The sequence below is a fragment of the Phaseolus vulgaris genome, chromosome 1, assembly GCF_051622355.1.
Source record: "Phaseolus vulgaris cultivar YP4 chromosome 1, ASM5162235v1, whole genome shotgun sequence".
Taxonomy (NCBI): domain Eukaryota; kingdom Viridiplantae; phylum Streptophyta; class Magnoliopsida; order Fabales; family Fabaceae; genus Phaseolus; species Phaseolus vulgaris.
This window is the reverse complement of record NC_143498.1, coordinates 8122028-8146232: the sequence shown is the minus strand read 5'-3', so window position 1 is coordinate 8146232 and position 24205 is coordinate 8122028. Positions and strand designations below refer to the sequence as shown.

Here is a 24205-nt window from a genome sequence, read left to right as displayed (position 1 = left end):
ATTTTTTTTAAAAATAATAATAATTTTTTACGCGGGTCAACCCGTCCGCCTCGCTATTGACCCATGCAGACGGTGAGTTATGCGGGACAGGCATAAGCGGGTCAGTGTGCTAGATTAATGAGTCTATCACGTGTGTTTTGGTAGCAAGCTATGCATCAGCTCACATGGCCTACCCCGCATTGTCATATCTAAATCGGAAGTCAATTTTACAAAGGACAAAATGGTTATTTTAAAATTTATAGGTTACGGTTAGAGATTATGGGGTGAAGGAAGAAAATACCTACAGGATTAGAAAGCCGAAAATCCCAGTGGACCCAACATAATGTCGACCACACGCCCTTCCAAAGCTACTCCCTGAGTTCACTATTGCAGATTACAGATTAGAGAGTTGTTTGTTCCGTTTCCACATTCCAATTTCATGGCAAAGCCTTAGCCTAACCATAACAATAACCCTCCAAAATGCTTCAATTTCACATTAACATTTTCTCTCCCTTCACCGCCACACTCCACTCCAACAAACTCCATTCCTCGCGTGTCCGTTCCTCTTCCGCTCCGGCACGCCGTCGTTTAGTAACCACCGCAACTCCGAGCGACGCCAATCTCCGGCATCTCACTTCGCGCATTGTTCAACTCACCCGACGGAAACAGCTTCGGCAGGTTAATTCCCAAAAGGAATAATGCGGATTGTTTTTTTTTTTTTTTTTAAATTTTATTTAATTTGCTTTTGTGAAATGCTTTGGTTCAGATTTTGGATGAGATCGAGGTTGCGAAAAGGCAGTTCGGGAAGCTGAATACGATTGTGATGAACGCGGTGATGGAGGCTTGTGTCCGTTGCGGTGATATCGATTCAGCGATTAGGATATTCGTAGAGATGAAAAAGGGCGATGGTTGTGGTGTGGATACTGTCACCTATGCCACACTTTTGAAGGTATTATATTAGTTTTCATATTTTTTGACGTTTCCTTCTTTCTTTGCGAAATTTGCATTGCTATATTTGTTTATGGTTAGGACGCTGTTAGTTATACTTAAGTATTCTGGTTGTAGAAAACTATAAATGGTCAAGTATTTGAATGATATACCGGGTAAATATGTTGTGTTCAACATTAGATGAAATAAAGGTATCTCAAGTATTTGGTTGAGATTTTCTATTTGTGTTCAATTTCGTCTCATTATTAATAAATGGTTAAATTTTATCTCGTATTTTTTAGATTGATCCAATTTGTTTCTTTAAACTGTCATTGAAATCGCTGCGGTTATAGTTTTTTCAGTGACATCATCACTGGCCGAGACAATTTAGACCGAAGGTACAAACGGACATTGATCTTAAAGAATTAAGGGACAAAATTGAATATAATAAATAAATAATGAGTCCAAATTTAGAGAAAAGTTTCAAAACATTTCTAAAGGGCATGAAGCGAACCTTTCAACAAAACTTGATATTAGGGAAAAGTTTAGTTGATTTCTCCCAAACTCTGAATCACATCTAAAATAATTTTTAGGAGACAGGCTTTGTGTGACCTATGCTCATTACACGTTTTAACCCAGAATTCCAGTAATCTTATGCAACAAAAAAATAGCCTTTAAGGACCCTGACCTCAGATTTTCACTCAAAAGAGTTAGTGAGTAATAGATTCTGCCTAGTCCTTCACGTTTATGTGATATATTGGTACGGTAAACTGTTTGTATACTTCAATGAGACAAATCCAAAGCTAAGGCCAGAGATGAGTCACTCTACAATAGTTTAGAATTTCAGAGATGAAAAAATAAAGTTTATCCTTGAAATCTTTTCTGGTAAATAACAAGTTAAGGGTCATATAAATTGAGACCAAATCATAACAAACTCTATTAGTACCTAAAGCCAACTAAAGTACTTTTCTCCAAGAGAGCCAAATAAATGACAAAAATGCAAAATGTGTGTTTGTCTAAGTGGGTATGCAGAGGTTGAACCTTGACGTTTGGAGTACAATCGACAGTGGGTGCAATCACTCTGAGAGAGAAACATAGATAAAAAGGCTTAGCATTCTGAAATCACAGATGCAATCTGGTTTGGTTCATTTTGGTGTAATACAGTCTATTTACTGCATTCTCATCACATGTTCATGGACACATGGTTCAAGCCCTTAATTAAATATTCTCTCTGTGAGGATATTTTTTAATCTTTTAATAAAAGGGTTCTTTCATTTATACCTTAGTTTTATAATTATTTTATAATTCATTTTGAAAATGAAAAGTTTGTTGCCTCTTTCATTTCCCTCTGAACCCGTCCAAATGTATCCTTATAGTCTCACTGATAGTCTCTGTTTTTCAATTTAACAATTCAATGTTGCATGCTCTTTAATTATTATCTGTTCTTTCTGAGCTTGATTGGAGTTTCAATTTAAATGCAACAAAAAGGGGTTAGGTGAGGCACGAAGAGTCGATGAGGCTTTTGAAATGCTTGAAACTGTGGAAAATGGCACTGCTATGGGAAGTCCAAACTTGTCAGCTCCATTGATATATGGTCTGCTAAATGCCTTAATCAAAGCAGGTTAGTCAGACAGTCTGGTTTGAGATGTTGTGATATTTTTGTGCATGAAATTTTGCTTTTGGTGTTTTTAGTTTTCATTACAGTATTGCATCATACTTGTGCAACTGTATGTAATAGCTAACTATATAAGATGGCACCCTTGATTGAAATTTGTTGTTTTTCAATTTTTGAGTGCTGTTTGTTTGGTTTTGGCTTGAGACTATCAAGATATTTTTAAAACTATGTTGACTGGTGATGTTTTACTTGCAATGCTATAGTGCAGGAGACTTGCGTCGTGCACATGGTCTCCTTGCCCGTTATGGTTTTGTGTTTCGAGAAGATGGCAAATTTTCAGTCTCAGTATACAACATACTAATTAAGGTTATGATCTAATATGTAATATTGAAAGAAAAAAAAGCATCATTATGAATAGCATATTTGGTGGGGATTGCAAGTAGTAGTCATAATGGAATTTAATCTTGAATGTTTCCTTTTTCCAAAATTTAGGGCTACATAAACTCAGGCTATCCACACACTGCAATAAACATGCTGAATGAAATTCTACGTCAAGGTATAATGCCGGACCGGCTCACATATAACACACTAATTTTAGCATGTGTTGAGAGTGAAAAGTTGGATACTGCAATGCAATTTTTTGAGGAAATGAAGGTAATTGTGATGATTTGAAATTTAATTTCAATCTTCCTTTGGTAGAGAAATATGAAAATGTTCTGAATTTTCAATCTTTGATATTTACAGGGCAAAGCGCAGAAATTTGTCAATGATGATATGTTTCCAGATATTGTTACATATACGACATTGCTTAAGGTGAGATTTCTCTAATTTGATCACTTGCTATTTGTTATAAATATACAACTGTAAGTTGATCAGTTCAAGTTTTGCTTTATTCTGAAGAAGTTTTTCATGGGTAGTGTCTGTAGTTGTTTTAGTTACTTCCAGGTATCTTATTTTAATTGATATTAATGTTCACTTATAAGTAGTCATATAGCTGATACGCATAAAGTATTTGTTTTAGTTTGGCCTATCATAAATCCTATTGCTGATCTGGGTGTGGGAGGGCTCTACGGCATCTCTCTCTCTCTTTAATGCAGGGTTTTGGGAAGGCAAAGGATCTTGCTTCAGTTCTGAAAATAGTTCTGGAAATGAAATCTCGTTGGGAATTATACATCGATAGAACTGCTTACACTGCAATAGTTGATGCTTTTCTAACATGTGGCTCAGTTAAGGGTATGCTTTCATCAGTTATAGTTTCTTTAGTGGCATAGTAATAGTTTTCAGGAATGAGTAAACAAATAAATGTTTATGATAGTTCCTTTACTATTTACAAGCAGAGTAAGATATTCCTAATCCTAAAGTGTCCTAGTAATTGAAATTATGCCCATTTAATTAATTGATTCTCCTTGTCTTGTGAATTGAAGCTAGGCTAAGTGATAAAATTCTTCTTTGCTCATTTCATTTCATAAGAAAACATAAATAGAGTGGAATGAGATCATGGGCTCCTAGTCACAATACAGTTGTCTAAAGACCATATGCTAAGAAGCTTCTAGAATTCTTTCATTACAAATTGGCATAGACTAAAAAAGAAGAGACATAATGAAAGAGATAAACGCCTAGGTTTGGAGCCCTTTGAGCCAACCGGGTTGTTGTTCGCATTTGGGCCTGACTATTGGGCTTTATGGCGTTAGGCTCGTACCCATCAGATCACAAGAATCTTTTTCCTCAAAGATTGCGTTATGTTGGGGTGTTAAGAGAAGACCATGTGGGATTGGGGTGGGGTTAGGGAGTTATTTAGTGGGTTTTAAAGTGGGTGGTTGAGCTGGTTGGGGGTTGTGTAAAGGGTTCGTGTCAGGGTAAGTGGGTGAGGTGTGCCTAGTTGAGTTTGAGTTCTGGGGGATATGAGTGTCTTCTTGGAAAGTGTGGTGAGGTAGTGAGTAAAAGCTGGGAGGAATTTGGAGTTTTGTAGGGACCTGGCCTATTCCTCTAAGGATTTGGAATGGGCTATGAAGAAAGCAGTTGAGTTTGTTAGACAGGAGGTTTCCAACTATGCACTGTCGTTATTATTAGAGTTTCAACCAAACGTTCATTGCCCTTGCTCAAGTGAAGTGAGTTGGAGTTCTTTGTTTGAGTTTGATTTATTTCCAGCTACAAAGCTGAGGTCACATTCATTTCTAGAGGAAATCTTGATCTTCTTATAGTTCATGACTTCCACCTAAAGTCATTGCCAGCGTTCAACTGTCTCCCAGATGAGGTCTAGAAAAGAGCTTGACATACGAGACATGTTTGAGATGTTCTCAGATGCTCTTAGATTGGGGGTTGAGGTGGCATATCATAAGGAGTAGCCAGTTTTGAGAAAACTGAAACTAAGGAGAAAGAGAACTACTCGATTAAGAAAACTCCATTAAGTGTAGGAATGAGTACCCATTTGGAGGGGTAGTCACTTGTGATGCAACAAAGGTGGCCAAAAGTGTATGCAACACATTTTATTCTCCTCCGTGTAGAGATTTCTCATTTCTTTCCTTTTGTGTTCCCCTTACAACACTACATTTTTATCATCCATTTCTCCCATTCTTCCCTACATAAGGACAAAACATTATGCGTATCCTATGTTTCTTTCTATTCACTCTTCCACTCATCTAAACAAAGTTTGGATACAGTTCTATTAGGAGGGTTTGTGGTTCTCTCGAATATCAACCCATGTACTCGGATTTCTTGACTGTCATAGCTTTTGTTCTTAATAACAGTTTTTGGGTCAATTTTTCCCAATTTCTTGATTTTTGGGTAAAATAATACATTGCAGTTTTAATTTTTGTGTTCCCCTTTCTACTCTTTGCATTTTTATCAGCCATTCTCCCATTCTTCCCTACATAAGGGCAAAACTGTTTCCTTATCCTCTGTTTCTTTCTATTTACTCTTCCGCTTATCCAAGCCAAGCACAAAGAAATTTCTGATTTCTATCCATCCAAATAATACATATTCTCACCATATTTCTCTTATTTCTTTCCTTCATTCAAACAAAATGATACTCTGCTTGTGCCCATTTATAATGTGTCCAGTGGTTAAGAAGCTATGTTTAAGGCAAGATAATAAGTATAAGGGGTAACTAATTCTAAATGTAATTGAGATATTATAAATAGGTGGGCTGAACTAGTAGTTAGGGAAGAGACAGTTCTATTGGGAGGATTTGGGGTTCTCTTGGATATCACCCCCTGTACTCGAACTTCTTGACTGTCATAGCTTTTGCTCTTAATAATAGTTTTTGGGTCAATTTTGTTCGATGTCTTCATTCTTTCTTTCTCCTACACTGGTTGAATCTATCACCAGTTCTTTTTTTTTATTAAATAATTGATAAATTTGCATTTTGTTCGTCATCTAATTAAATCATCTTTTGGCATTTAGGTGCTCTTTGTATTTTTGGAGAAATATTGAAACAGGCTGGTTTGAATCCAGAGTTGAGGCCAAAGCCTCACCTCTATCTTTCCATGATGCGGGCCTTCGCTTCTCTAGGAGATTATGATGTAGTTAAAGTTTTACATAAACGGATTTGGCCAGATTCATCAGGAACCATATTATTAGCAGCTCAAGAAGAGGCTGATCACCTTCTAATGGAAGCAGCACTGAATGCTGGCCAGGTATTTCCCCTTTACTAGTTGCCGTTGACATTGAGGTGGAAAAGGCTTTTCTCTCCTTGATGTTATTTATGCTTTTTTTGATATATTAAGTGAAAGGATCTTGAGAGAGAACCTTTAAAAAGGAAGTGGATTTGATCGATCCAACTTGTAGTACAAGTCATTGTATGGATGCAAGTGGACAGCTAATAAAGTCATGTCTAGTAAACAGTGTTTAGTGTGTTTGGAACTCCGGTTTTCCATAAGCATGATGCTTGAATCTAGCTTTCCATTCTGATTTCCACCAAGTAAGCCTCTCTTGATAAGCTCATCCCTTTCATGCTCAATTGTACCCACCACTGTTCTGCCTTGCAAGATATATAGTCTATTCTTCAGTTTTTCCTTTCATATATGATCAACAAAAGACTCTAAAGTGCTCAAAGAAATTAAATTCTTGCATATTTTGACACCTCACATTGGTTTTTCTTGTATGTGAAGTTAGTTTTTATAGGTTTATTCTTGAACATTTGATTGCATGCTGTTGAAGTTGGTTTCTAACATTAGTCTTCATTTGTTGCTTCACTTTTCTTTGTAGAAAGAAATTTCTTTCACTTACCTTTTATTTTAGTTTTCAACATTTTGATTGGCTTTGGGAAGTTAATAATTTTTAGACTTTTTATGTTATCTGCATCTGTGTTTCTTCGCCAGATTAATGTTGCCATTAAAACACTTGCTGAGATTGTTTCAAGATGGAAGGGCTTATCCTGGACAAGTCGTGGGGGCATGGTATGTAATATAATGCCTTTTTGAATAGATCCCACCATTAGACATTAATAGTCCTAACCTTGATTTGTATGTCTTGTGTTTTCTCATCGTAGTATATTTCTGTGATGTCCTTTTTAGATGCAAATAATATTACTTCAGCAAAGTTGTAGCTCATTGCAAGCTTTTGGTCTATCACCATGTCTCTTTGATATGTTTAATATTACTATGGATCATATGTAGTACAATGGTCAAATGTTATCAGGAAGAAAACAATTTCTTAGTAGGATATTAATTTCTATGAAACTTTTTTCTTAAATGTTAATGCTGTTAGTGATTCAGGTTCTTAACCTTGTGGCCATGCTTTTGTAATATAGGTAGCTTATCGTATTGAGGCCATGTTGGGATTCTCAAAGTCTTTGTTCAGTCCCTACTTACTTCCTCAGGTACTGATCATATTTTGCATTGACATCTATATCTCTGCATGTATGTTCATAATTTCGCACGATCTACACTGCATTTTATTTTTGGTAGTGTTTATGCACGAAGAACTTTTATTTTTGTCTAATTGTGGATTCTCTTTGTTTAGGTTTCACCTTATGAACCAATTGAGAACTATATGATACGATTTGATGCAACACGGCCACTACAAGGTACCATAAAGCTAAGGAAGGTGGTTATGCGTTTCTTTGATGAAGCAGTTGTTCCTGTTGTAGATGAGTGGGGTAGTTGTATAGGGCTGCTACACCGTGAAGACTGCAACCAGGTATTTTTAGTTTGCTTGGAATATCTTATTTGCGAGATTACTATTTCATTAAACGGTGTTATACTAAGATATACGTGCAAAATCCTACAATCTTTAATCGAAGTAGTCATTTTACATGGAGAGAAGTTAATAAATTTGTGTAAAGACTGATGCACGGACATGACGTTTGAGCTAACGTATTCGTGTTCGACACGCACGGGATACAGATACTTGTAGACACTTTTAGTATCTGTTCAGTGTCTATTCCTATAAAACGGGCTTCTGTTTTTTAAGGCTTCTCTTTTTCTACTAATGTTTCGCATCTCAACACGGAACAGTTTTAAATGGTTTATAAACCAAGTTTTAAAAACAACAATTGCAGCAAATAAAAATAGTTTGAAATGGGTTAAAAACTACATTTTAAAATATTAGTAGCTGCAAATAAAATACTATAACGGTTTAAAAAAGTCTTAAAAGCTATAAAGTTAAACATTTACACGCACAAAAACAGAACATTAGTTAAAATCAATAGTATTTAACAATTTACGAAAATAAATGATACTTTTAAAATAAAAATATATAGTTTTCGTTTTGATAATATATTTTCTGATTTTGTTTAACTAGTCAGATGAATAATAACAACCTTATAGGATATGCTTATATGTATGAACTATCACTTATAATTTTTTATCAAAGGTGTAGCAAAGGAAAATTATTTGAAGTGACATTCAATTCTTTTATTCTTGTTATTATTTACGGGAAGTGCCTTACTGCATTATCTCTTCTTTTACCTTCTTCCTAAGTTATTCTTCTTTCCTTTATATAGACTTCTTTTCATTCTTTCCTACTACTTTCCTATTATTGATTTTGTTTATTTTTAAACAGATGTAATATTTTTTGTGGCCAATCTCACTCAATTTTTACCTGATCCACCCCTTTTGGGCCTTGCCCATTCATTTTCTGACCAAGCTCACCTTCGACGTCTATTTTGCCATTCAGAAGTGATGTTCCTAAATTGACGAGGCACAAAATCATGCAATCTTAATAATAATGATGAAATAATGGAGAACATTCCAAGGTCGCGAACTTTAATTTTGACCGGTGACTTGCATTTTCAACTTCGGAAAATGAAGTTTGAAGTTTCAAATTTGCTTGGAAATGTAAACATTAATTAGTTTTTATTAACCTCTATTTTCCTCCCATAAATATAAGGGATACTTGTGATGAGTTGAAACATTTAATGTTGTCAAATCGAGAGTTTAAGTAAACTCAAAGAGACCTTGTAATTTTGACTCAAATTTGGAAGAAAAAAAGTATTAAAAATGCCTAGAAATATCATAGTAATTCAACATTTTAACCCTATAATGAAACAAAATAAAAAACAGGTATAATATTATTAGGAAGATGTAAACTTTGATATTTTGTTATAATTTCTTTTCTACATTGTGTATGTTACGGTTCATCTTAACTGTGTATTCATCATTTTATATGGCCATAATTATTATTGTTAGTGTTATGATTTCATCCATTTCAGCTTTGATCTATTGTTACCCAAAATTCACTCTTGACTACACAACTCGTATCATTTTACGTTTTGGTTCCCTTTTTATGTGCTTCTATATGCACATGTGTAACATGAACACACTACATGGACATCAATACAAATTAAATCATACCTGTTCATTACATCTGAGTTTGTGTCTGCTGCTTATATTGATTATATTTGATGAATTTACGATGCAGTTGGATGCACCACTTTCAACAATAATGAGAAGCCCTCCTCCCAGTGTTACAAGTTCAACATCTGTTGGTCATGTAGTTGATTTAATTTTAGAGAAGCGATACCCGATGGTTATCATTGTAAATTACACAAACTCATATGCTACTCCTCCATATAGCTCTAGAGCAGTTGGAGTTTTTACACCAGAACAATTAAGTAGGTTTATCAAGCCGGTATCTCGAGTAAAATGGACAGACCTTTGTGAAAGGTGTGAAAGGTAAATATAACATGTTTAGCTTTACCAAAATGTTGATTTTAATAAGTTTTTCCTAGTAGTACAAGTACATACGAACTGAAATTGCCTCGTAATGTTTTTCCCTGTATGGTTTCCTATATATGATTTATGTGACGGGTTGTTTCTTAAGTGGGTAAAGCGGATTCAGGTAAGCAGTAACCTCAGCCTATTATGCATTTGGAAAGGGCATTAGGGTGAAGGACTTTACTGGATTGGGATAAAATATTAGAATATTAAAGTAGTATTTTATAATGCTATTCATTTTAATTTTAGTTTCCTAAAATATTAGACAATGATACTTTTAGGATTGTTTGTTATTCATTTAAGGTTGTTATTTAATGTAAGGTTCACATTGTATAGATTTATCGATGAGAGAATGCTATTCTTATTTTGATCTCTTATAGCTTTCTCTGTAGTTTTAATGGCAGATTGTTAGGATTTGGTACATCCTAACAATTTGATTTAAGTACAAAAGAAGAATTCAATCTAAAAGATTATATTACTGTGTGGGGAAATTTTTAAGACTTACCAGTCATTAAATAATATACTATCGGCATTGTCATTTCGCTTACTAGTGTTCAAGATGAGTTTCTTTTCATACATTAATCTAATGGTAGCTCTTTCTTTTTTTATAACTCCATTCATTTATAAAGATTTGATTTGCATCTTAATCTAATTTATAGGTATGCTGTGCATATTTCATTTGGAATCAGTTTTGTATTTTCTTGTTGATACAACATTCAACTGTAGCACAATAGGGTTACGTAACCACTATGAGAAGTGGAAGAGAATTAAGGAGGCTAGTATAAATGTCAATGTGGTTGTTGGTGATGATAGGATGCACATAAGAATAGAAAGTATATGGCATATAAACATGGATTATTAATAAGAGTTGAATCTACTCGAGTGTTAATATTATGACATACTTTCATGATTAACTTAGAGTTGATGATTTCAATCACAATTTCGTATTAAAATAATAACGACATATCAACTTAAACAAGAATAGAACTAGTTATGGATGGTTGAAATAAAGAAAAAGGTTAAGAACACTTATGAATGGAAGAAAAATAAAGAAAAGGTTAAGAAGACTTATGAATGGAAGAAGAATGATGTGTTACTCGTGGAAGAATAAAATAATTTTATAGGAACAAATGTTAAATAAGTTCCAAATGCTAAATAACCACTTGATTTATAGGAACAAAGATAAAATTTTAAAGAAAGTTTTTTTTTTCATTAGTTCCTCGTTAGGGTGGAGGCCTATTTGTCATTTATGAGAAGTGTAAAATATAACCATTAATATATTTTTTCTTGTGTGTCTTGTTTTTTCTCGTTTTTGATATCAAAGCAACTAAATTTTCTTTAAAACACAATCTAGGTTTATTCTCAAAGGATTTATGTATATTATTTGATATATAATTTTTTTTCTTTATAAATTTAATTTGAGAGTTTAGGAATTGAAAACACAATATAAATTTGAAAATGAAACACATAAAAATAAAGGCCAATTATCAAAAGATTCTTTCAATTTTTTAGTATAGTTGTATAAAATTTATAGTTATATAACTGTATAACCGTCATCAGATGATCCAACCTTCATGTCTATGTTATAGACATATTCTAAGTGGCTAAAATATTGAAAGAGAACATTGGGAATAGAGAACATTGTGCACATAAGAAGATAAAATGTGAAGAAAACGTATAAGATGATCTCATAGTTCTCATCAAACAGTCTCACGGGCCTACCCCACATATGATGGACTCGTCAAACGATATTAGCGCTCTTGGTCACACAAAAAGATCTCATCAGACGAACTCCTTGAATAACACAAGGTAAAAAAATATCAAACCATTTTCTTACAAGCCATTAGACAATACAAGTATCTTCTATTCGTCAAACGAATCACTGCGTTAGGGAAATGTTCATACTTAATCATTACATTCTTAGAATGTTTTATGACACTGTTTTTATGTTTCCAAATCTTATTTGATATTTCTAAATCATAGAAAACAATATTTTCAAATAAGATTATTGGTTAAATGATTTTGGAAAGTTTCGTATTTGAGAATGTAATAAAGAGAAATCCAAAAATCTCAAATACCTTATGATGGAAACCCGTCTAACCACAAGACCTATATAATAAGGAGGATGAAAACTTAGAGCTTTGTTAATGACTTATTAGCACATATGGTCCTAATTGGACTTTTGTCTATCTTTTGTAGGCCCAATAAAGTGGACAACTCTTGGATAAGGAAATGTACAAAGTATTTTAGAGAAGACCTCCAAACCATGAAATAATATTATGTGTCAGAGAACTACAATAAGACTAGAACTCAGCTGGTTTCAGCAAGACCAAGTCATTATCTTTTTGGGTCAGACTTTAGTTTAAATAATTATATAAAGTTTAAGATTTTATTTGGGTCATGTATTGGACTTTGGTTTGATTTTTGGGCCTTGTATTTGGGCTAATAGAATAGTGAGTCATATTACGAGGTGACTCACCAGTTAGCATGGGAAGCATGGGCGTGCAATGAGAAACATGAGCGTCCACATGGGTCTTCCTCAATGGAGAGGATCCCCACCAATTAAGAGGTCACATTTGTCAACCTCTCATTTGAGAGGATCATGAGCATGAAACATGTGATGCCACTTGTCACCTTGCCAATGAAGAGTTTTTAGGTTAGAATTCTTATTTTAGATATCCAACTCTCCTATAAATAGGAGTGCACCTCTCTTGTAACTTTTAACTTGAATTGAGTAAGAAATTTATGTCAAAATGTTGTTTCACTTGACTCAAGTTCACTCTATGTTAGCACCAATTTGTGTGTCTAACCTAGGAATCTTTAGAAGTTGGCCTCACCTCTTCTAAACCTCCACTTCCACACCTCAAATTCACCTTTCTAATTTGACTTATACCTCCATATAGCTTCTGCATTGCATCCATAAAAATAGTTCAAAATTATAAACTCCAAAGCGAACAAGGATTCAAAATCGGGTTTGCATTACCTTATGCTTAAATGTTTAGTAAACAAAAAACATCTTTCATATTAGTTTTAAATGTTTTCAAATATAGTTTTGCAAATATCATTAAATTTAAGACTGTATTGGAAAATTTTTGTATGAGTAGTATTTTATTGTAAAGATTCGAAAAACAGAGCATGAATATTTTCTATATCAAAGGGTTTTTCAAAATATGTTTAGTGAAATAATATATAGGTTAAATGCAATTATGCTACAATGTTCTGATTTAATATTAACTTGGAAAGAATTTGAAAGTGCATTAAAGATGAAAAATTTGAGAAAAGAAAGTCTTAATAATTTACATATATTATAAGATTTTGTTTCAATGATATCCGTGTATTAAATTGTTGATTATTATGTTCATTGATACTAATATTATTCCCAGATAATATCAAAGGGACATAAAGACACGAATAAAGATGAAAGACAAAGTTTTCATTCTTAGTGTCTAACGAGATTATGATAAAGCAAATGAACGAGAATCTCGCCAATGATAGATGAAGCAATTTAATAATGATTTAAACAAAGATATGGTGAGTTTTGGTTATATCCTTAGAGGGTTTATTGGAAAATAATAAGGTAAAGGTGCAAAAGCTATGATTTAGGTGGATGATATTCTTGATTATCTATTTTGGTGTTTTTTGATAACCAATTGGTGGGGTTTGTTGGAGAATGGTAGAGGAAAGTATTGATCTAGGTTTGGTGAATTTTGGAGGTGATTTAAGTAGGAAAATGTGGTTTGGCTGAGACCTATAGTTGGGCAAGTTTGAAGACATTTTGATTTTCTTGGAAAAACACAAGGGTGTGTCCAGGGGTGTGGACAAGATGACTGATGAACACATTTTTACTTACACTTAGAACACTTAATCTTAACTTTAGATTGTAATTGACAATAAATCAACTGCTTTAATTGGAATTTACCCAATTGGTTTTAATTGGACCTTAACTGAAATTATTGATTAAATATATATTTTTAATCTTATTAACTTACTTGTCTTGCTTTGATAATATCTTGAATTGTAGGTGATTTTTTAAGTGATTCCAATAGTTTTAAAAAACTAAGATTCTAGACTTGATAAAGGAATAAAATACTTTGAAGACTCAAAGGCTAAACTGATGATCAATGACCAAGAGTTTTCTTTATGGTTTTTTAGATACTATTGACAATATTAACGAATAGAAAGAGAAGGGATGAAAACTTAACAATAACACATTTGAAAACAGAATAAGTAGAATGCACAAGCATGGAAAATAGGTGCATATGATGAATGGAAAAGGGAGAAGATATGATGGTGATTACTTCATCAAATGTACACAACCATAGAGGTTGGAAAAGATCCTTAGAGATTTTGGTTTTCTTATATACGATAAATAGCCACATCCTATCCATTCTAAATGGATATGTAAAACTCCTAGATAAAGTTAACTATTTTATACTAAGTTAATTTTATTCTAATATCCAAACAAACTAGTGTAACACATAGATTTTTGAAACTATTTTTTTCATAAGACTTTGGTTTTGATCTATTTAGATTTTCATATTCATTGAGATATCTGTTTTATATTTCTTATTCAAGAACTTTTGTAATTGAATGCTCCATTTTAATGATTACGTCAACTTTGAATTTGGTGGCTCTTCATTCCCATAAAAAAAAGTTTGCCAAAAATATATGAACCAACAATATTGAAAAAAAAAATCTTATTGATATCAAAAAAAATAATTATGATTCACATTATCTAAAAAATAAAATTAATCAATATTGACATTAATTAAAAAAAATATTAACAATTTTTGTTCAAAAAATAATCTTGACCGGTGATAGTTATCACTAATTAATATTTTTGAATTATTAAAATATTTTTATTTGATTTGATGATAATTAATATTTACATTTTCTTATCTAGATAAAATCTTTAAAGGTAAAACAATTTAAAGAAAACTATTCAAATTTCTTAAATAAATTTGAAATTCTGAATCAAACCCAGTGTATTTCATATCCCTAATTCTCCCTAATTGTGTTAGTTGAAATTGAATAATACATGTAAGAGTGCTGAAACAATTATGTGACTAATAATATATTATTTTATTATTTAATATCAAATAAGAAAAAAACCAGAAAAATATATTTTTAAAAGGTGTTAATTGGGCTTTTTGTGTATTAAAAAGTGTGTGCATCTTTATAGTTTGCAACTGTCTTTAAGCGTGAAATTACGAGAGTTTTATTAGGGAAAATATTACTTTTGATAACTAAAAGACATTAATTTATAACTGTGTGTCGTAGCATAATGTAATTTAAAAATTCTTTGATCTCTTGATGTGAGATTATACTTTAGCAATTTTTTTTTCTAATTATAATATAATGCATCATTGTTAATATGAACACTAATTTAATATGTTGTTGAAGTGGAGAGTTTTTTAGAAGAGTAGTGCAATTTTGTTTGAATATTAATATGGACACATCTAAAAAGTAGTATGAGTAAATTATATTTTTGAAAAAAATATTTCAAAAACTAAGAAATCATACTCTTAAGTATAAGTGTGGATTGAAATAATTTTAATATTGAAACTATATTTTAAGGTATATTTTAATTTTTTTTATTGATATCGTGCTTAAAAGCATAATTTTTGGTACGTGCAAGCACGTTTTTTTTTTTTTTTTTTTTACATTTTATTTTTAAAACACTTTGATTATTAATTTTTTTAATGGAATCATGCATGTAAATAAGTTTTCATTAATTTTTTTTTTGTTAAAAATCTATTTTGTTAAAACTCTATTTTTTTAATGAATTTAGTGGTTTTTTATTTATTTAAAAAATTTATTTACTATTGTTTCAACAAATTAAAAAATTACTTACGGTTTTTAATTTTAAATATTTTTAGTTTATATTTTTAATAGTGTTATTGATTACGTGAATTAATAATGTTAATTTAAAATAATTTAGAAAATAAAAAATAATAAGTAGACTAAAATTTTGAATAAAAATATAAAAAATATATACATATAAATATATAAAAATTTGTAGTAAAAAAGTCCATTACTTGTATGGACAATTTCTCCTGTAATCTTGATTTTGATAATAAGATTTTTTTATTCTTTTTAATTGATTCATCCATTTCGTTCATTAAAAATGTATTTACACACACAATTTTATTAAAAAATTAATAATTAAAGTGTTATAAAAAGAAATGTAAAAAGTAAATTTAAAAAAATTAAAAAAAGAGAAATATGCTTGGATCCATGTTCTTTACAAAAAAAATGTGCTTCTAAGATTTTAACATTGAGAGATATTTTGACCCATTAGAAGCAAGATTTCTAATTCGTGAAAAAAAATATTTTAATTTTATCCATTTGGATAATGTTCAAATGAAATTGCACAACTTCAATAAAAAAATGTTAAATATGTGAGGGTTTCTTTCTCTTCTATTTTCTTTCAACAATTACTTTGTTTCAAAAATACACAATCTCACATAGAAATGTAGTGCATAAATAGTTACCTAACCAACTATATCTACCACAATCCCCAAATAACAAAGACATAATAATATATGCATTTAACAATGGTTTTAATTACAAATGGTAATGAAGATGCAATCCAATAAACAAATCAACTATATTCATAAAAATTAACAAAGCTTGAAGGCATCACTTGCTTTCAACTTTTGCAAGAGGAAGCCATGTACACATATCAGAATACTCCTGATCTGGTTTTGGTTTCTTTTTCTACTTCTTCTTTGTTCCCTATACATGCATTCAAAGTGTAAACAAAGAAGTTTCTCCCATCAAATACATATAATTATTACATGATTCATTTTGTGGTTTGGTGATCAATTACAGTTTGAAATGCTCCAGCCATTGCCCTCACTTTGTTCTTCCTTGCCTCCATGAGCTTGTTTGTAGTTTCTCCAATCACATCATTCGATATCTGAGCCTCCATCTTCCCATGTTTCCTTTCTTCTAACTTCTGCTTTAATGGTGTTGTCTCAACCTTCACCTCTTCTCCATTTTCAACTGCCTCCTTTTCTTCCTCCACTGCCTCTTTTCCATTGCTGTTGTTCTCACTTTTGTTGTGATCTTCCGTTCCACTCACCCCACCTTCATCTTTGTCATTGCCAACAACTTCCCCTTCACTTTCAGTTTTATTGCTGTCTCCATCTTTGTTGCTTTCTATATCTTCCTCTACTTCATGTTCCTCATCTTTTGCCTTCTCTTCTTCTGCTTCTGACACTGTGGAAATGACCCTCTCATCATCAACAACTTGATAATGAGATGGTTCAGAATCATCAAGCCCCATAACATGTTCAATCTCACGTTCATATTCAACATCAGGTGAGGTTTCAGACACATGTTGAACCTCATGCACACTGTGTTCTTCGTCCTCCACCTTTATCACTTCAACTTCTTGGCTTGTAACTTCCTTAACTTGCTCAGTTTCAACTCTTGAAGCCCTTTTAGTTTGCTTAGGAGTGGTCCTTGTTGGCTTAACAGAACCATGAACCCTATTGGCTACTACCTTCCTAGTGGTGGTAGAGGGAATAGTAGAAGGGGTGGTTTTCTTTGTGAGCGGGGGCCTAGTTTTTGCATCACTTGGGGGCTTTGAGGTCTTATCTGAAATGGGTTTGGAAGGGATAGTGGTTTTAGCAAGTGGGGCAATGGAAGTCCTACGTGGGACAGGTCTTCTGATGTTGGAAGGAGAAAGTGGTTTTTCCAAAGATCTTCTTCTGATATCAGAAGTGTTGTTGTTGGGAGAGTTAGTTTTGGGGTGTTTAGAAGAGGGGGATTCATGGATTGAGGTTAAAGTGGGTTTGAGATAGTTGGGGATGTTTTTGTCTGAAGTGGTTGTGTTAGGTTTCTTAATGGAGCTAGTTGTTGTTGTTGATGATGATGATGTTGTGGAGGGTTTGGTGGTCCTTTTGGTGGTTGTGATGTGAGGATTTGAAGATGTGGCCTTCTTCTCCCTTCCAACAACAGAACTTTCCTTTGCTTTTGTTGCCATCTATATATATATATTTAGGTGTTTCTCAGCTAAAAACCTCTTGAATGAACCTACAAAATGTAAAAAAAAAAAAAGCTTTTAAGGTTAGCTAACTAATCTCTTAGCTCTTTTAAGTTATGGGGAGAAATAATAATGGATTTACTATTTTATAAAGTTATTTTTAAATAAATAAATAAAATGTTATTTAATCAATACACAGAAAGACATCATACATAAGATATCAGTTTACAACTATTTTAAAATTGTTTAATCCTTTCTTACGAAATTATATTTCAGTAAAAAATTATTTTCTATTCAAGTTGAAATTTAATATGGAGAGTTATCAAATTATCATCAACACATATCACTACATAACCATATCAACAAATAAAATAAATTTTATCTCTATCTAACAAAAGGTTAGTTCCCCAAATTATAAGTACTTAATTTAATTCCTAATTTTACTTAAGCTACCCAAATTATAAGTTCTTAATTTAATTCCTAATTTTACTTAAGCTAAGTTTTACATATAGTTTTCTTAAACTTATAGGTTGCTTTGTTGTCGAATTAGAATTAGAGTTAGAATTTTATATAGTAATGTGTTTGATAGTTTTATCATAAAAAAATAAATTTTGAAGATAAAGATAAAATAATAAATATTTTTTTTTCATAGTATTAAGCATTAGCATAATTTTGTGTTTGATAGTTTTATGATAAAGAGTTATCAATTAAATTTTCATGATAAAGATAAAATAATAATAAAATTATTTTTTCATAGTATTAAGCATTACCATAATTTTATGGGACAAAAATTAATTATGTGTCGTTCATACACACCACTAGATAAACTTCTTAATCCTTAATGAAAATATTTATTACATGAATTACTGAAATATAACTTTAATTTTGATTGGAAATCAATAACAAACCACAAACATAGAATAAAGTTATAGTCTTTTACTTAATCAAAAGAGATTGAAGTGAACAACAATTTTTCTAATTTAAAATAAAGTGAACAATGCTAATAATTTTAAGGCTAAAATGAAAAGTTTCTTAAAAATAATATATTCATTTTTTAAGACACTCAATATTTATTTAAAGACACGTTGGAGAAATAAGGTAAACTTAGGTGCATTACATTGGTTTCATTTCACTTTATTTCTTTCTCTATGTATAACAAAAAAAAAAAAAAAAGTTCCCCCAAATAAAAATGGACAATAGCATATAAACTCAATAATTGTAAGAAAGCATCCAATTTATCAGAAACTTTTTGTTTGAATGAGTTGTAGGAAAAAAGACACATACCAAAAGAAAACATAGAACAAAAAAGAAGCATTAAAATGACCTAAAGTACTAGACAAATGGTTATGATCATCACCAATAAACTCTTTAAAAAACCAAAAATCAATGTCCCTTTTGTCATAAAAAGATGGATTGAAAGTGAAAAGCATGTGACACAATGATAAGAAAACTTGATACAAATATATAATGAAACACATAAAAATTGAAAGAAGTGAAATTAAAAGCAAAAGCAAAAGCATATAAAAGGGATCATAAGGGAAATCGTTTAAAGAACATACCTTAATAGAAGAAAGTTCATGGAAGAGTGAATTTGTGGCAAAAAAGCAAAGAAAAGTTGGCTTGGAAGGAGAAAATATGAGAAAGAAGATGAAGAATAGAAAAGGAGAAAAAGGGTTGAATGGAAGAGAAAAATTAAAAAAGGGTTTATAATAAGATGATAAAGGAAGCTAAAATTAAGCACAACTCAAAAAAGCTGTATTGCAGGCCATGGAATCAAAACAAATATTTTGGTTTTTTTTTTTATTTTTATCAAACCAGGTTGGATGTGCTAGACATTAGGGATGCATGGTTGACATTTTCCTCTTGTGTTCTTCACATTCAAAACAAAATAAGAGAGAAAAAATATAGTTTTTTTTAAAAAAAATTATTGGATTATATCTTTAACCATTTCTCTTAATTTTAACATTACTTTTTGCCTTTGTTTAAACATTTTCTTTTTATAATTTTACTTTTTAAATTTAGATGAATCAGTCCTTTTAAAATGCTGAATATTTCCTGTTTTTTAGCATAATTTTGAACTCTTTTAATTTATATGTAATTTGTATGAGGGAAGGAAATGTTTATTTGACAATTACAAATTGAAAAAAAAAATATCAGTTTGTTTCAATGTAATTTCAAAATTTTCCAACAAAATATATATTTTTAATTATAATATGGTGCAAGGTTGTTAATATATAATGTGAAATTAAATTTAAGACTTAAGTACATGAATATAAGTATTTTAAAAATAAAAAATATTTAATTATGTAGTCAAATTACTTTATTAAGTTCTAAAATATTATAAAAAATTATAAAAAGAACTTGTAATAGATTACTAAGAATGATGTATAATATACTTAAAATAAAATAAATTCGTATAAGAAGACTTTTTTAATATTTTTGTATTGAAAATTCCTTAAAATAGACTAACGATTAGTAAAAAATTAAAAAAATATAATATCATATTCTTTTCGATTATTCGTAATAATTATTTCTCATACTAAATCATCATATTCATGATTCCTTTTTTTGTTTCAGCTTAACCAATTATGTTTTGTAGTTTTCATGTATGTGAATTAAATAATTCAATAAAATAAGATTCTTACATTAGTTAAAAAGGTTTTTCTTAACAAAAAAAATTGTGTTTCAAGATTGAAATCGATCAATGTTTAAGGCTGAATAGAGATCCAATTTAAAAGTGTTCTCAATGAGTCTTAAAATTGAAGAACGAATCAATTAATTTTGTTTTGATTATTTGAAAAAGTACATTAATGAGAATGTTAATACAAGTCTTCAAATGATTCATGAAAGTTAGTATAATTTAGTTATATAAAAAAGTAAGTTAAAGAAGTGTAGAATCTTTGCTTACCAGCTTCCTATGTAGCTTATATAATTTCCTTATGAATTATTGATAATTATTTATTTATTATTAATTCCTTTTTTATTTCTCGCCATTATCAAAGGCTTGTTAATTCTTTATGTTTATATTTATTGTTTTTCTTTAGCCTTGAAAACTTGTTACACTTGTAGCACTTTATTTTCAAAGTATTTCCTTTTTCCTAGTTTTTAAGTTTAGTTTCATTCTTATTTAATTTCCTTGGTTCTTTCTCTCATAATTCAAGAAAAATACTTTTGATTTCTAATAACTTTTTCTTTTTTTTCAATGTTGAGTTTACTTTTAAACTGAAAAATTCTAATATATGTATTCATTTTAGATATTTGTTAATATATTTAATTTTCTATTTTAAATTATTGGGCTTTGTTTGTTTGACCCAACTTTACTTTTCTGTTTCAGCTAGGTCTTAATCTTTTTCTTATATATACACCAAGTATTTTACTCTCTAATATACAAGTGAATAAAAGTTTCTTTTATATTTATTTTTCTCTACAATTAGGGTTCATCAAAACCTCTCTTTCTTCATTACGATTACGTGCGATTACGTACGCTACATTAAAGCATCACATCATACAAGGAATATTCATCTTCATTTACTGTAATATGGTATCAGAGTCATTTCGAGCCTATCCTAGCGAGTGTTTGTGTTGGGCCTATCGTGCCACCCGCTATCGGGCCACTATCGAACCATCCATATTGTCCCACGCACGAGTTGGTAGTCTCAGCGTGAGAGGGGTGTGTTGGAGATCCCACATCGACTAGAGATTAGAGCCTTTCATTGTATATAAGTGGGTGCAAACCTCAACCCTATGAGCCGGTTTTATGGGATTGAGTTAGGCTTAAAGTCCACTCTGTAACATGGTATCAGAGCCGGTTTTATGAGATTGAGTTAGGCTTAAAGTCCACTATGTAACAATATGAACATTATAGACTTGGATTTTTTCATATATGCATTGTATATCTTCGTTCAAGATATTATTACACTACTTCATATATAATCAATTGGATTTTAGTTCATTTTCTCTCTCATGTTCCCGTTAGACACTACTTAGAATGAAAATCTTGTCTTTCATCTTTATTCACGTCTTGAAGTCCTTTTGATAAAATCCGAGAACAAAATAAGTATTAGTGAATATTTTAATGTACAAAATAAATCATGGGTATCACTTAAACAAAATTTTTATAATATCTCCTAACTATCGAGACTTTCTTTCTTTTCTCATATTTTACACCGTGAATGTATTTTCAATTTCTTTTCAAGTTAATACAAAATCATAACATTGCAAAATTTAACCTAGATATCATTTCACTAAACATACTGTGAATGTATTTTCAAATTCTTTTCAAGTTAATATAAAATCAAAACATTGTAAAATTTAACCTAGATATCATTTCACTAAACATATTTCGAAAAACTCTTTGATATAGAAAATATCTATGTTCTATTTTTTGAAGACTTTATAGTAAAACATTGTTCATATAAAAACTTTCCAAAATCATTTTACTAATAATCTTATTTAAAAATAATATGTTTTATGATTTAGAAATGTCAAATAAGATTTGAAAACAATAGCAGTTTCATGAGATCGTCTGATTATGAATTAACAACCTTATTCTTAGATAATTTCCCTAATTTATTAAGTGGTTTAGCATGCTTTTAGTGAAATATGTTTGGAACAATTTCTTAGTCTCTAGATTGAATCTATTGAGATGAATCTCATCCTCTAAGTGAACTATACAAAATCAGAACTTTTTTTCATAATTAGTCACAATGCTTATCATCTCAAAGTAACCAAATCTAACCCTTCTATAAAAAATCTTGAACCTCAATTTAAACTTATTTGGCACTACAATATGCATGTACAATAACTCAAATAATTTATGGTTGTTCAACACTAAAGAATAACATAAAGCTACTCTAAAACTTGGCACTCCAATATGCATGTATAACAACTCAAAGAATTCATGACTACTCAACGGTTAAAAAAATAACCCAAAGCAACTTTACAATGGTCTAGTTAAATTCACTTTTAAAATTCAATACTCCTAAACAAGTCTTAAGCTCTTTAAAATTCATTTTACTAAGTTTCAAATGTGTTTTATACTAATTTGTTCATATCACATCTTCATCTAGTTATTCATCACCAATTTGTGATTATTCATACTACCAAAATCAACTAATCTATAAACTCCCCTTACCTAAAAGTTATTTGTCCACCAAGCAAAACAAACCTATGATATAAATGAATCTCCAACCCACCTAAAGACTCTATAGTAACCTAGGAAAAAAACCGTGCATATCACCAACACAAAATTGAATGAATAATGAGCTGAATTATTAATTTTCTCATCTAATTAAACGAGTAAAGTCCCATGACACTCACAAGAAAGGATAGAAAAAATAAGATGGAGAAATTTTTAGAACTAAAGAGACTTACTTTAAGAGAAATTTGGATAAATTATAATTACTCTTTATTTATCATCTCTTTACTGGTTTCGAATTTATTCGGAGAAATTATAAGAAATAATTCTCACTACAAGACAATCATGAAATAGAAACTAATTTTTAGTGACAAAAAATAATTAGTTGCTATAGTGAGTAAATTAAATATCAATTTAGAAACCATTTAACAATAATAAAAACTAATTTAGTCTCTAATTTAGTTACTATAACAACTAATTTTTTTTGTCTCTAAAATTGATTTTTATGTCATATTTTTCTTGTAGTGTTCAACAACTTAGAGAAAAAAGTAAAAAAAAAAAACTATAATATTAATTATCACTTTAAGTGCCCATAATATGTGTTGAATAGTTCTATTTCACTATTCTAACTATATATTGGTTGTACCCTACCTTTCTTAGAAATATCAAAATGAATTATATTTGTTTTTAATTCTTATGTGCCCTCAATATGTGTAATAAACAATGTTAGCATATGCTATTGAGAAGAAGAAAAAACTAGTTATTATTTTGAGAAAAAAAATATTATCTATGTGTTTAAAATCTCATAATATTAATTATCACTTTAAGTGTTGAATAATCATTCGAATTAAAATCATGTTTAAAAAATATCAAAATTAAATATCATACACACCAACCACATCCAGACAAGTGAAGCAATGATTCTGCTCTGTAAAGGGAGTTTTAAGCCACTAGCAAATAAGTTAAGAGTTTATTTATTTATTTACTTTTTGAAAATATATATTTTAACAATTCAAAAGAATTTCTTGAGAGAAATAGGAAATTATTTAAAAATAATTTCAAGTAAATACGTGGTAATTAAGGTCCGACCAAAATCTATGTTGTGGACAGCACTAGCATAGTGGGCATAGACACTTTGTCCATTAATTATTATGTTGTTTAATTTATTTATATATGGTTGAATGTGTGATGCACTTAGTTGCTCCATTGACCATAAGAATAATAAGAACTACAAAAGTAATAATAATAAAGTTTTAAAGTTGTATAACCATTTTATACCAAAACATAATAAATGGAAAATATTCTTATGCATACAAGTTTTTGAGAAACTGATCTACGAATTAAATTAATCTCTTCATTATATTTTAAGGTAACGTTTTGAAAATAACTCAAAATAT

At 30.5% G+C, this 24205-nt stretch overlaps 2 protein-coding genes across 5 annotated transcripts; one reads left to right on the top strand and one right to left on the bottom strand.

The window, feature by feature from the left end:
- Positions 1-285: 285 nt before the first annotated feature.
- LOC137813410 (pentatricopeptide (PPR) repeat-containing protein / CBS domain-containing protein) lies at positions 286-9720 on the top strand. Of its 4 annotated transcripts, none has more exons than XM_068615635.2 (12): positions 286-657; positions 746-928; positions 2395-2527; positions 2790-2887; positions 3014-3175; positions 3266-3334; positions 3619-3754; positions 5924-6156; positions 6841-6918; positions 7272-7340; positions 7484-7660; positions 9383-9720. In XM_068615635.2, the coding sequence occupies exons 1-12, from the start codon at positions 460-462 to the stop codon at positions 9638-9640; spliced, it is 1794 nt and encodes a 597-aa protein (XP_068471736.1). In that variant the 5' UTR covers positions 286-459; the 3' UTR covers positions 9641-9720. The 4 variants fall into 4 exon arrangements, 3 of the variants coding, with proteins under 3 accessions (XP_068471736.1, XP_090155762.1, XP_090155764.1); XM_090299636.1 differs by having other exon boundaries at positions 2785-2887; XR_016519223.1 differs by lacking the exon at positions 3619-3754 and having other exon boundaries at positions 333-657.
- Positions 9721-16274: 6554 nt separating this feature from the next.
- Positions 16275-19351, bottom strand: LOC137813409 (uncharacterized). Its single transcript, XM_068615634.2, has 2 exons — positions 19231-19351; positions 16275-17721 (listed from the first exon to the last, which is right to left on the bottom strand). Exon 2 carries the CDS (start codon positions 17669-17671, stop codon positions 16484-16486), a length of 1188 nt encoding a protein of 395 aa, XP_068471735.1. The 5' UTR covers positions 17672-17721; positions 19231-19351; the 3' UTR covers positions 16275-16483.
- Positions 19352-24205: the final 4854 nt, after the last annotated feature.

Excerpts from the sequence above, each read along its gene's own strand:
- LOC137813410 (XM_068615635.2), top strand. The coding sequence starts at position 460 with ATGCTTCAATTTCACATTAACATTTTCTCTCCCTTCACCGCCACACTC. Across the intron at positions 6,157-6,840 it reads CAGCACTGAATGCTGGCCAG|ATTAATGTTGCCATTAAAAC; the intron begins GTATTTCCCCTT and ends TTTCTTCGCCAG. Across the intron at positions 7,341-7,483 it reads GTCCCTACTTACTTCCTCAG|GTTTCACCTTATGAACCAAT; the intron begins GTACTGATCATA and ends CTCTTTGTTTAG.
- LOC137813409 (XM_068615634.2), bottom strand. The coding sequence starts at position 17,671 with ATGGCAACAAAAGCAAAGGAAAGTTCTGTTGTTGGAAGGGAGAAGAAG.